This window comes from Peromyscus maniculatus, chromosome 16 (genome assembly GCF_049852395.1).
Source record: "Peromyscus maniculatus bairdii isolate BWxNUB_F1_BW_parent chromosome 16, HU_Pman_BW_mat_3.1, whole genome shotgun sequence".
Taxonomy (NCBI): domain Eukaryota; kingdom Metazoa; phylum Chordata; class Mammalia; order Rodentia; family Cricetidae; genus Peromyscus; species Peromyscus maniculatus.
This window is the reverse complement of record NC_134867.1, coordinates 8,416,054-8,429,183: the sequence shown is the minus strand read 5'-3', so window position 1 is coordinate 8,429,183 and position 13,130 is coordinate 8,416,054. Positions and strand designations below refer to the sequence as shown.

General features: G+C 46.5%; 1 protein-coding gene across 1 annotated transcript in view; it reads left to right on the top strand.

The window, feature by feature from the left end:
- Nucleotides 1–12,851, top strand: part of Prep (prolyl endopeptidase) — a 115,146-nt gene extending 102,295 nt beyond the window's left edge. Inside the window, exons 11-15 of the mRNA XM_076552356.1 lie at nucleotides 2,360–2,496; nucleotides 4,828–4,922; nucleotides 7,363–7,494; nucleotides 9,779–9,935; nucleotides 12,103–12,851. Coding sequence (XP_076408471.1) covers nucleotides 2,360–2,496; nucleotides 4,828–4,922; nucleotides 7,363–7,494; nucleotides 9,779–9,935; nucleotides 12,103–12,397 — 816 coding nt within the window. The 3' untranslated portion in view covers nucleotides 12,398–12,851. The remainder of the gene's footprint in view (nucleotides 1–2,359; nucleotides 2,497–4,827; nucleotides 4,923–7,362; nucleotides 7,495–9,778; nucleotides 9,936–12,102) is intronic.
- The last annotated feature ends 279 nt before the right edge of the window (nucleotides 12,852–13,130 follow it).

Here is a 13,130-nt window from a genome sequence, read left to right as displayed (position 1 = left end):
CAGGCCAACCCTAGGCAATGGCGGTATGGAGCAGGAAAGGGGGTGGGGGAGTTGAAATGTCACACAGCAGGAGCACATGACGGTCTGAAGGGAGGAGCATCTGTCCACCTGCCTGAGTGACAGCGAAGAGCTGGAGGGAGGGGAAGCCGAGCGGGCGGGGACAGACAGTTCACGCAGTTGTGGGTGGCTGGAGGGAGCACCAGGCTTGCAGATGTTTCCATGGGTGTGACGCAGCTCCTCCTCTGTTCCTCAGACGCCGTTGCTTCTCAGGTGTTTCCTCCTCTGTCCTCACCGTCCTGCCACACAGTTAGGCTCCACTAGTGACTCCCAGCCACTGCATACAGCGTGGCTTTACACAAAACTGTCCCCTCTGATCAATTTGAAATCTGCAGAGCATCTTCCATGATTCCTAAACTGCCGGATTTATTCCATGCCTCAGCAGTATTTCTTCCCACAGTCAGAAACAAACGTTTTTGTATCGACAAGTTAAAAAAGTTTTTTAAACCTGATGAGTACTTGCCCCTTTCCTGGCTGCTCTCTGTTGCTGTGCTCAAGACCCCATGACCGAAAGCAGCTTGGGAGTGGAAGGGTTTATCTGGCCTCCACCGAGTTGATCACCGAGGGCAGCCAGCATGGGAGCTCAGGACAGGAGCAAAGCAGAACCATGGAGGAGGGCCGCTTACCAGCTTGCTCCATGTGGCTCCTCGTGGCTCGCTCAGCCTTTCTTACACCATCCAGGACTACCTGCCCTGCAGTGGCATCCCCCACAGTGAGCTGGGCCCTCCCACAGAATTGCTAATCAAGAAAATGCCCTATAGACTTGCCTGAGGGCAGTCTGGTGGAGGCGGGGCTTTGTTTTGTTTTGTTTATTTTTTTCAACAGAGGTTCCTCTTCCCAGATGACCCTAACTTATGTCAAATTCTCTGTCTCTGTCTCTGTCTCTGTCTCTGTCTCTCTCTCTCTGTCTCTGTCTCTCTCTCTCTCTCTCTCTCTCTCTCTCTCTCACACACACACACACACACACACACACACACACACACACACACACACACACACGCACAGAGTCCAACCAGGATGCCACTACCATGTAATACCTGTCCCCAAAGCGCCATCCTGCCCACTCCCCTCTCTCTGCTCCCTCTGTTTCCAAGGACTTTGGGGCAGCATTCTGTTGCAGAGCTGTACCCCAAAAAGCTTCTGATGTAGTAACTCTAAAATAAAAGCGCATAGGTTATCTGGTTCTCAGCCTTCCTAGTGCAGCGACCCTTGAGTACAGTTCCTCATGTTGTGCTGATCTCCAACCGTAAAATGATTTCTGTGCTACTTCATAACTGTAATTGTTATGAACATAACTCTCACCGTGATGTAAGTATCTGATATGCAGCCCCCAAAGAGATGAGAACCACGGGTTGAGAACCACTAGACGCTCAGTGTCCCCCAGGGTGACCAAGGTCAGCAGGATTTTTCCAGCCCAGCTGAGCCAGGCTTCTTCCCAGTGTCAGTCGGGGTAAAAAGACCATGTTTGCTCACAGAAAAAGCTATTTACAGCATTTCTGTTTATCTGCTGCCTGGAGCTTATCACTTCGTCTGTGGCTTATCGCTTGAGTAGCATTTAATGTTCCCTTCCTTATCCCTTTCTTTTAATCCTTTATCCCAAAAGTAATGAATATGGAAATGTTGACTGAATTTGCCCTAGATGGACCAGATTTAGAAAAGGTTTATGAGACTTAATTACCAACACTGAGAAAATGGCTTTGTTTAGCCAGGAATAATAGGATTCCATGATGTCCCTGTCAGCTCTCTAAGCTAATCCTTTTTGTTCTCACTAACATTTGTTCAATCATTGAACATAGAAAAATGAAGACATATTGAGTGTCTTGACCTTTCGAGAGGAAGTTGAACGTGAAATTTGTCTTCATGACAAGAAGTCTCCTTAGATTAAATTGATTGGCAGAGTCTGGCTTTCCAGGGCCAAGTGGGTGAGCAGCAGAGGACTGAATGCCCCTTCTCTTTTGTGGCTCCATGAAGGCCCTGAGATGGGCACTATGGACACAGTGGATGATTAAAAACGGGCTAAGAGAAGGTGAGCAGCCTTCCCAAGAGCACCTCGCTAGTGATGGGTGGAGAGGCCAGACTCCCCTCCCAGCTTCCAGATCCATGCTCCCTGTGCTCACCTATCTCTGTGAAATGAAAATGTGTCTCACTCTTGCGGGATCCATTTGGCAGATTGTAGTAGATTTTCACAATACTGCTGTACACGTTCAACAGAGGATTCAATAATTGTTTTCTCTTTCACCTTTAAAATCCTGCATGTTTTCCACATCATGCTGTAACTAAGGCTTCTTCTTTTCTGTTATAGGTTTTCTACCCTAGCAAGGATGGCACAAAGATTCCAATGTTTATTGTGCATAAAAAAGGCATAAAGTTGGATGGCTCACATCCTGCTTTCTTATATGGCTATGGTGGCTTCAACATCTCCATCACACCCAACTACAGGTGAGCACGGCCCTCACGGCATGTACGATCTTCTGCACACAGTGGGGGCTGCTAGATCACTCGGTTCTTGCTTGTTTCGTAGAGGGGCAGAGAACTTTTAAATAACTTACTGAATTTTTGCTTAGGAGCCATAGGACCTTTACAAGCCAATCATTAGTATTACTGTTGTTGTTATTGGATGCCCTCATTAGGATAGATTGTTCAAGAAGTAGCTGTGGAGTCTACAGCTGCCTGGCTGTGAAAGATTACCATCACTTGGGGTCTTGAGAAGACATCCTGCCCCCGGGGCATGCTGCTGGCTAGCATGTCACCACCCTCTGCTTCTCTTCAGAGGAATGCCTTCCTAGCTAATGATTACATTTTCTCAGCAGAGGCCTAAAATACATTGTGTTGATATTTAGCCATAAATACATTTTATGAGTACTCTAATGGCTCATCCATTTCAAACGATCTGTGATTATTTCCCAGCTAACAAATGCTTATATCTACATATGCCCATTGCTATTATTTGTTTAAATAGCTTCTGTCAGGGTTTTTTGTTGTTGTTTTGTTTTGTTTTTGCAACTTCAGTATATCATTCCTAGTATGAAATGGAATTTGCTTTGAGTATTTTTAAGAAAAGAAGTTCACACTTGAAGCAGCAGTGTAAATAGTGCCTCATTTGAAATCTGGTTCCCAGATTCACCCAGGATCCTTTCTATTTGTGAGGAGATTTGTGGCCTGATGATGACTGGGACACACTAATTCCTACCCATCAGCCATCTGTCCTAAACGTGATATACGAAAGCTGTTGCCTTGGTTTGGACATTCAGTAACTGAAGCTGCTCATTATTTTAGATTTAATGAAGTTGAAAGATGGCCTGTGCCCTCAGAATCCTTAAATGAGACTGGACTACACTGAGGAGTTGGCTGTTTGCTTTGGTTGGCAGAACAAGGGACTCTTGTGTAAAATCATGATACAGAGCGGTATTCACGATGTGGGTTCCAGTGGAGTGTCACAGTGGTGGCGCTCCCGAGGGCACAGCCTAAAGTCAGGCTGAAAGGTGGCAGTCTCACTGCTGGGGACCCTTTGGGTTGCCATCTCCTATCTCAGCCATAGCTCAGCGGTTCAGGCACAGGCCACGTTGATTCTGAGACAGTTATCTGGAAACTCAAAGCTAGTTACTATCTATTAGATTAGCCTAAATATGGCATTGTTTGCCACTCTTTATATATAGTTTCCAGTGAGTGCTGTTTATATCAGGGATGGTGACACATGATTGGTCCAGGGAATAACAGGGCACACACACACCGTTCCACATTCCCTTCATTCCAGTGGTCCCTGAGTGGATCTACTATGTTCAAAACTAATGGTCTGTCATTTGTACAGTGAGTTCTTTTTAGACCTCTAGGAATCTGGAGAGAATCCTCAGATCATTTCATCCCTGTAGTGGATGTCATAGTTTCAAGAGAGACCATCAGAGATGCCTGAAAACATATGGGACCAAGTCCTTAGTCATTATGGCTAATTGGTCATGGCTCGTCTCATTGTTCTACCTCACTCTGACTCCCTTTCATCTCTTCAGTGACCCCACCCTCACCTCTCACAAAAGGAAGAAGGATAGCATCAGAAATAGTGTTCAAAGCAAAATAATTTTAACAGAAAGATACCACTGCACACTTTTAGGGTCAGTAAAAAGAAAACAGGAAACAAAACCCAGGGTCTCCAAGAGGCATGGTATTTTTTTTTTCTGGGCACTCTGTGCTATAGTGTCTTTTATTTCTAGAACATCTAGCCTCTAGGTTCATTCCTTCCTGCCTGTGATCTCCCATTCTTCACATCCTGGATTGTCTAATTACCATCTAAATTTCCTAAGAAGCGGAGAGGTGTAGTTCAAGTCGCTCCTTGAGCTTTATCCAAGTCAAGCAGTTTAGACAGGGTGTTCCCTGTGGGTGGGTTGACTGTCAGGAGGGCCTGGGATCCCAGCACCACCCCCGCCTGGCCCGATGCTTCAGTTTGCCCTGATAGTTGTTACAAAGGTAGATCAGTGTGAAATGGGGGCCTCTGGTTATTTCTGTATAACGTCGGCATTATGAATTGCACAGTGGATTTTTACCCATGCAGAAAAGTGAAATGTACAGTTTATGAACATGTATGAGCTTTGCAGGCGAACAGTAATCAAAAGTTATACGTTTGTTTTCATTTTAATCAAGTAATATAAAAATGTTGGGCTTCTATTTGGATGCTGTGCTGCATGGGTCGTTCTTAGAATACGGTTTTGCTTTGAGGCGGAGGGAGGAGTCATGCAGGTCGGTTACCGGAAGATTAAACTTGTCGTCACTGTTTCTCAGCGTTTCTAGGCTCATTTTTGTGAGACACATGGGCGGCGTCCTCGCAGTGGCTAACATCAGAGGCGGCGGTGAATATGGAGAAACGTGGCATAAAGGTGGGGTGTTTTCTCTGCAGAACCAAGAGTCTGGCCTGACCCCAGCTCGGGTCATGCTGATCTTCCTGTCTGAAAGAGCTGGGGCAGAGAGAGCGGAGAGCTTTCTGGCAGAAGCAGAGCCCTTTCAGACTCACTGACCGCACCACTCCCAGGGCCTCTGGTTATTTCTGTATTTCTTCATACGTTGTTTTCCTTTGTCGTCTAGGGCAGTGAAGCACCATTTTTTCAGACATAATGGAATGTTTGGTTTCTTCAGCAACACCTGAGGAGCTAGAGGAGTAGCCTGTGGGGTTCTGGTGTCTAGTTCGCCTCCTGACGGCCCTGCTTTTCAGTTTGGCATTCTCTGGCTATCTCAGAAGAGGTGTCAAAGCAGGCCAGTTTCTGCTAAGAGACAGAAACAATCCCGTGACTTCCCTGCTCCCAGTGTGCGCCCATCCTGGCTGCCAGCGTTTGGAGACCGCATGCCCCACCTAGCACTGTGCTGGGAAGGCTGAGTAACTTTTAGATACCAGAATTTGGCCCCTTTTCTTTCCTGATTTTTCTGTGTCTGTTTCCTGGCCTCGTGGAGCACATATAAGAGTTCCAGTTTCATTCCCAGGCTTGGATCTTGGTTGATAGTCATTCGCTTGAGGCCCGTCTCTTCGTTCTTTCTCTCTGGAGCCTCCCACACCTTGTCCAGACCGTCCTGCAGCCAGAATTGTTCTTCTCTTGCTCTGGTCTGTTTCCCTGTGGAGGAGAACATAGACAGTTCCCCCTCCAGCCCACACTTCCCAAACCCTGCCATCATTTACAACATGGCCTCCTAACCCTAACCCCTGAGGAGGAGGAGGAGTGGTCGTTAGTGCCAGGAATTGTCATCAGCACCAGCCGACAGGCATCTTCTCTCACTGCAGGAACATCTGAGATCATTCTCCACCCTCTGGTTTCTCACATCAGTTCAGCAACAACAATGAACCTATTAAAAAGGTTGTTCTAAGTGCTTAGTAGGTAAGGTACTGAGATGCTGACCCTGGTGTCCAGCACATCCTCATGGGGCTCCCTGACATCATCCAGACTGCAGGAGCATCACAGCAGAACTGAGTGCTCCTACCATACCAAGTTGTCATCCTGAAACAACATAAAAGTGACTGTGTGATTTTTGACGGATCTCAGTTACACTAAATACATACCGTGATAGGAAAAGATGGTTGAAACAAGGAAAAGAAAATGTGTACATAGCATAAATTTGACTTGTAGGCTAAGGCTAGCCCCTTTCCACTCATCCAATTTTGTGTGTACACATACATATCCTGGCCATGGACTGTGATCCTGATTCTCCCTCTGGATGATTGGACCCTGTGATGTAAGAGGGAGGATGCCTTGGTCCTGGTCTGCTTCTACACTCATTCATTAATGAGACCAACCATTGTCCAAAGCCTTGGGATAGGCAGGTCGGAGCTTGACTAAAGCTAAGTTACTTTTTGACTGCTTCAAAGGTAATGAAAGGACCGGAAGGGGACCTGTTCCGGTTAGAGCTGGTGTGCAGAACATCGGTGTCTAATTCTCATTCTGTTCAGTGAGCTTCCAACGTAATGCACTTTTAAAAATAGACATATACACCAAATGGTATTGTTCCTGGAAACTAAGTAATCCTAGCTGTTTTAATTCACCAGTAATTGCTTATTAAAATCTTAATAACATTTGTTTTGATGTGAAAAAATTCTTTTAGTAGCACTGCTTCATGTTTAATTGAATTTCTGCACAAGTGGTTAATCTTGAATATCTAATTAGATCTGAGTCTGTTCTTTGTTCATTCTGAGGCAGTTACTTCAGACATCTGCTCCTTTGAGGCCTTCACTTCCACCCTCCCTCTGAGTGGTTTCTTTGGTGTCATACATGGGAAGGGGCTACCTCTGGGTGATAGGTGATGATGATCAGATGAGTCCCTGGGGAGACATGGGACAGTCAGAAGAAGCTCCCAGTCTGCCCTGCAGCAGTACCACCTGACCCCAGCTTTCCCTTTAAATCAGCGACTGAGCGCTGTGGGCCGCTTTTCTATAAAACTGCACAGAGGAAGGTGAGGTCTCCAGGGCAGGAAGCATGCACAGTCCTTGCTCTGGCGGTGTGCACTGGCTGGAGCTCGGAGGGCTGGTGGCCACCGGAGTCCTTAGTCCATTTCTCATGCAGCTTCTCAGAGCAGCGATTCTTTTTATGTCCTGTTTCTCTCACAGAACAGATCATCTTTTTCTCTTTGGGGCTCTTACCTTAGAAGTTGTACTAATTTACCATATGAGTTTGCATTTGTGGTGCTGGTGAGATTTCCATAGTCCATAAAACTTACATTGAGTCATTTCGGTCAGTGTGGCTTAAGCAGCCTTTGTTGACATTGATCAGCAGTGGAAACCTCCCTGTAGCTCGGACTTGCTCTTTATGCTGTTTTTAATTGTCTTTCACTTTACAGGTGGTATCTTGGCCAACAAACAAAACTGCTTTGATGACTTCCAGTGTGCTGCTGAGTATCTCATCAAAGAAGGCTACACATCCCCCAAGAGGCTTACCATCAACGGAGGCTCCAATGGAGGCCTCTTAGTAGGTGAGAGCTGCATTTATTCATCCGGTCACTAGCTGACCCACTCAGGGTTTTCACACAGCTCCATTTTACTCTGAGGCTCACAGGTGGGAGTCATGCAGAGAGAGCAAAACTCAGTTGCATTTGAGCCTCTGAACCTACATCATGCTGAGCAAACTCAGCCTGCCCTGGCTGCTTTGCTCTCTACGAACTAAAGCCACAGCTTGGCAGCCCTCGGCCACCACCGGACTGAGCCTGACCACCCCTGATGGTGTCATTCAGACCTAGTAAGATGTGAGCCCTGTGGAACATGTGTCCTAACCTGTGCTGTGTGGTGCTAAACGTTGTGGGCATAGAGAGGGGTGCACAAGAGGAATCCGATCTGCATTTCGTAGTAATGCAGAAGGGAAGGGAGTGGTTGGTATGAATGCTTCCCACTTGCTGGGCACCTTGGGAGGTAGATGGACTGTTACTGTCCAGACCTTAAAGAGCACTGAGGATTGGATAGCTCCTCCTGTCACGTTACAGGGAATAGTGATCCTGGGTTAAGCCTGTCTCTTTGCTAATGTTGCCTGTTAGTGAGATTTTACTCTTCGCTCCCTCAGTGGCTCCTGGCATGCTCATGTCCATGTACATGGCAGGCTAAGTCCTTCCTCATCTAGTGTCCTAAAGATTGGTTCCTGGTACATGTGTAAACAGCATAAATACACAACAGTTTTCACAGTCCACTATTCCTGGGAGTTCAGAGGTGACTGTTCATTACCTTTGAAACATGTGGAGCATGTCAAAACATGGATTTCTGTGCTTAACCTTTTCCCCATAGAACATGGTCTTTAGCCAGATGCTTTGTAGGCCACTGATAGTAAGTGCTTGCCTGACATGCCTGAGTCCTGCTAAATACGTGTGAAGCTAGCTCATGAAGGTAAAACTACAGTTGTCCAAAGTTACTTGTTTAAATTTGGAAAGGGTGGGGCTGAGAGAGATGACTCGGCTGTTAAGAGTACTTCCTGATCTTCTCGAGGGCCCAGGTTGGATTCTCAGGACTCACGTTGGGCAGCTTACAAATTTTATTAGACTTCAAGAAATGCCAAGCGTGTCTTCAGGGCTTAGGCATAGATGGGTCAGCAAAGCAGATGTCTCTACCTTCACGGAGCTTTGCTTCTGTTCAGATGAGTCAGACATAAACCAAGGCCCTCAGGCTAGCACAGAGCCTCATGTCCTCATGGAGCCTGGTAGGTGTCCCAAGGCCAAACAAGAAAGGACAACCTTTGAATGCAGCCTGCGTGCTCACTCTACTCTGGAAACAGGAAGCTTTGGGAGTCCTGAGCAAATGGGCAGCTGAGAGGCCTCTCTGGCTTGGACCAAGCTCTGGCTTTGGAAGTAATAAATAGTCAGAGTCCGGATATATTCTGAACTACAAGTAAGTGGTTCAGCAGAACTATGAGGGAGTCCAAGGCTTGCTGGGAAATCTGTGTCATACTCTACTGGTTCCCCCACTCTGCTGTGGGTTCGGTTTATCCCTCTAAGCCTTTGAGAAACAAACCCACAAAGACAGCTGCATCAAAATGCTGGAATGCTCCTTCTAGGCCTGCACATTCCTAACCCTCCAAGAGAATCTGGTTCTGAGGGAGGGGTTCGGACTTCTGTGCTATTTATTAACGTGTGATGGAATCAGTAGTAGTCTAGATCTTTTGACTGACCCCTAGTCATGCAGCTTTGATGGGCTTCTGACCCGCCTCCTTGGCTGTCTTTTAGGGGACTAGGGCACCTACTCCACTCTCCACTCCATGGCATCTGACCCTCTTTAGCAGCAGTGATAATCGTGCTTTGTTTTAATGGCTCATTCAGTTCTCTTGCCCAGCAAATTTGGTTTTATTTACTGGGAAAATTACTTAGCAAATATTCAGTAGATTATCTGTTAAAAAGCAACAACAGACATGTAAAAACAGGATAGTCTATGCCAGCGCTGGCTAGAGCTGCATTTCAGCCTGTCTTCTGCGCTGAACTGGTTCTGAGAGCTGAACAAGTTCATTCGAATCTCCATCGCTTGTGAAAGCAAGTTGGCTAGGAGAAGGGTATCAAACCTAACAGGTCATCCCCCACCGATGTTCACAATGGGGGATAAATGTTCTGTTACTGGTGAGACCCCTGCCTTCTCCCTTGGGCTGGTTGGAAACTCGTGCCTGAATCATTTCTGAAAATTGCCTGTGTTCAAGGCTGAAACAACCAGCATCCTGAAGATATAAAGTACTGGGTTCATCTCGATGTTTAATTATAAACCTTCCCTTTTTTCTCTCTTGGTTTTTAGCTGCTTGTGCGAATCAGCGTCCAGACCTCTTCGGTTGTGTTATTGCCCAGGTTGGAGTGATGGACATGTTAAAGTTCCATAAGTTTACCATTGGCCATGCCTGGACCACCGACTATGGGTGCTCGGACAGCAAACAACACTTTGAATGGCTTCTCAAGTATGTTTTCCTTAATGTTTACCTATATGCTATTCAGAATCTGATATCTTAATAGTGACCATTGTCAACAGGATTAGCTTTTGGTGTTTCGGCTGCATATAATCAGCAGAATCACAGAGATGGTAGCACCCTCCTGCCTTCCTTGGGTTATGTTTATCTGCGGTGCTGGGGATTGAATCCACGACCTTGCTCATGCTAGACAAGTGCTCTACCACAGCCAAAACCCCGAGATGTACTGCTTTCCATCAAGATGGCTGTCTAGGATTCCTGTCAGACACTAATGTAGGTCATGCTGTGGAGGGACTTTTCAGGTGGTAAAAGGGTCCTCTGGAACCTGAGACCCACTATGAATCGTAACCATGAAGAAATGGAGACCTCAGCCCCGTAGCTATGGGAGGCTGAATTCTGCTCAGAACCGGAGGGAAGTGCTGACCGCTCACACCTTGACGGCCTTGAGACACTTGGAGCAGGGACCGAGGCAGCCCAAACTTCCATGGCACGAGAGTGACCCGAGTCTGTGGCTCTGTGCCAGTAGTCCTTTGTTACTGCAGGAACCAGGAAGTCAGGTAAAATGGTATAAAGCTGTGCTTCAGTAGAGACAGTTGCCTTTCTTAAAAGGGAACACAGAACACAGTTAAAACATTTTTGTGATCAGTGTACCCACAAATATTTGAAATTAGATTCGTTAGTTTATACACTTCTTTTATTCATAACCCCCGACAGCTTTAGGGATAGCAGTGAGTAATGAGACATTTTCCTTCTCTTTGGCTCTTCACATCCCACATGTAGTATTTGCAAATTATTTATCAGCTGTATTTAGGAATTCCCTCGGGCTGATACAAGAAACTCGTTTCCCATTGCAGTCTTCTCAGAAAAATTATAAATTGGATTCAAAACATTTTTTAATTTGTCATTTTTGGTTTTTGTAGCTAACTTCCCTCCGAACTTCATCTAAAGTGTCTAATTAAGTGTTTTGAAACAGCTACATTTTATTGTCAGAGGGAAAAAGCTAACTGAATACTGTGGTTACTCACTGGTATAACTGTATCCAAAGAAGTCATAATTGAGATTAACTGGATGTGCACCTGGAGGCCAAGACCTTCAAAATTTATGAAGTTTGAATTGTGCATCAAAGACATCACATGTGGTGCTTCCTAAATAGTTATAAAGGGAGGAAAGGCACTTTCCACTTCAGATTCCCGTGTTCTGATGTTGCTCATTCAGGACTGAGCCAGCCTTTGACCTGTGAGTGAGCTCAACCCTGCACGTCAGCTGGAGAGGGTCGTGCAGGGACTCGTGGGTGTGTCCCTGTAGCATCCCAGGATTGTTCTCCCCACAAACGTCTTTGAATTTTAACAGGCAGGGTTTCCACACTGCTGAGAACTGACCTAGGGTAGTTAGCCAGATCCGCTGCTGCCCAACACCATACAGTGGGAAACAGCCTCAGCCTGCTTGGATTTCACGGGGTAAACTGAGCAGAATTGATGCTGTTTTCATACTTCCCACTCTGAGTCTGTGCTGAAACCAATTATTATATCCATTAGTGCAGCACTCTGAAATTAATGGGCAAATGTAAAGAAAAGATACCCAGATGTTCCTCTCATTAATGTTGTCAGTCATTCTTTAACTCAGTTCTTTTCTTCTTAAAATCCGCCTTAATCAACTCACCAGTTAAACTTACCTTCTGCTTCAAAAGTGTCTCCCACTGCTTTCTCTCAGTCGGGGCTGGACTGAGAACCATGCCTCCTCAGTGTGCAGATTAGCAGCCAATCCCAGAGGACAGGCATGTCCTTCCTAAAGCAGCTGCGTTTAGCCTGAGATACCAGTGTGAGCGCTGTTAAAGGACAGACATAAGTCCTTCAAGCAGAGATAAACGGCTGTGTATAGATAATAGAGGAACGTTAAACTCAAAGCAGGTCAGTTATTGCAGCAGCCCTGCGACTTCCTGTCTTATATAGCCTTCAAGGTTAACGACCCAGCTCCCCAGTTTCCAGTAGCCCTCGTCTGTCATGGCCTAACCCATGGCAGCACAGGCTGCTGTGGCCCTCACCTGCTGTTAGCGACAGTTCTCCTCGGTAGTGGTCAGGCCGGTAAAGCACGTGGGTCCCGGAACAGCTCTGCCCTTGGTTTCATACCGTCCTCACGGAAGTGCCTCTCTGCCTCGTAGATACTCACCGCTGCACAACGTGAAGCTTCCAGAGGCAGATGACATCCAGTACCCTTCCATGCTTCTCCTCACTGCTGACCATGACGACCGAGTGGTCCCGCTGCACTCCCTGAAGTTCATCGCCACGCTTCAATACATTGTGGGCCGCAGCCGGAAGCAGAGCAACCCCTTGCTCATCCACGTGGACACCAAGGCTGGCCACGGGGCCGGGAAACCCACCGCCAAAGTGATAGAAGAAGTTTCAGATATGTTTGCGTTCATAGCTCGGTGCCTGAACATCGAGTGGATTCAGTAAATGGGATTTCCACCTCCTCCCAACAGTCACAGAAAACCTCAAGGGCTGTCACACCATCTTCACCAAGAAACCACTGGGCAGGGTGCTGCCCGCGTGAGCACCGTGCCTCGGCTCACAGACAGCAACCGAGCAGAACTGCCGTGGGGATTTTATCTTTTCTAGGCTTCTCCTTTGTAGCAAGCCCTTGATGTTTTGTTTTTATTTTTTTCCCTCTCTATCAAGGCACATATTTTAAAAGGGGGCAAAGGGGGCATGTGTGGATAAGAAACTAAATGACAGTGAACATGATGTGAATAATACTAGATCCTTGGATTGAGGAAGGGTCATAGTTGGGCATACTCATATATAATAACTCAATGAAGTTGCTTCTCTAACCATAACATATACCCTTAAATACATGGGAGACCTCAAGGGAGACTCCACTGCATACTAATAAATGCTATTTAAGAGTGGAGGCTTTAGTTTTGGTTCCTTTGCAACGAGAGGCAGCCCTCAAAATGCAGATGACTGTCAGAATGAAGACTGTAGCCTTTATGCAACAGGTTAGGTCCCAAACAATTAGAATATTGGGACCACCAAAGGGAGGCTGATCCATCCGCCTCATCTCACTTTGAGGGATGCGACTGTGGGAGACGGTTCGTCTTCTCCACTGTTTCCTACTCAGGTAAAGATCTGATTGAGATCTGTTGGTTTGAATGCTTGTTTTTAAAAATCCCTGGAATGGGGTTGGGTA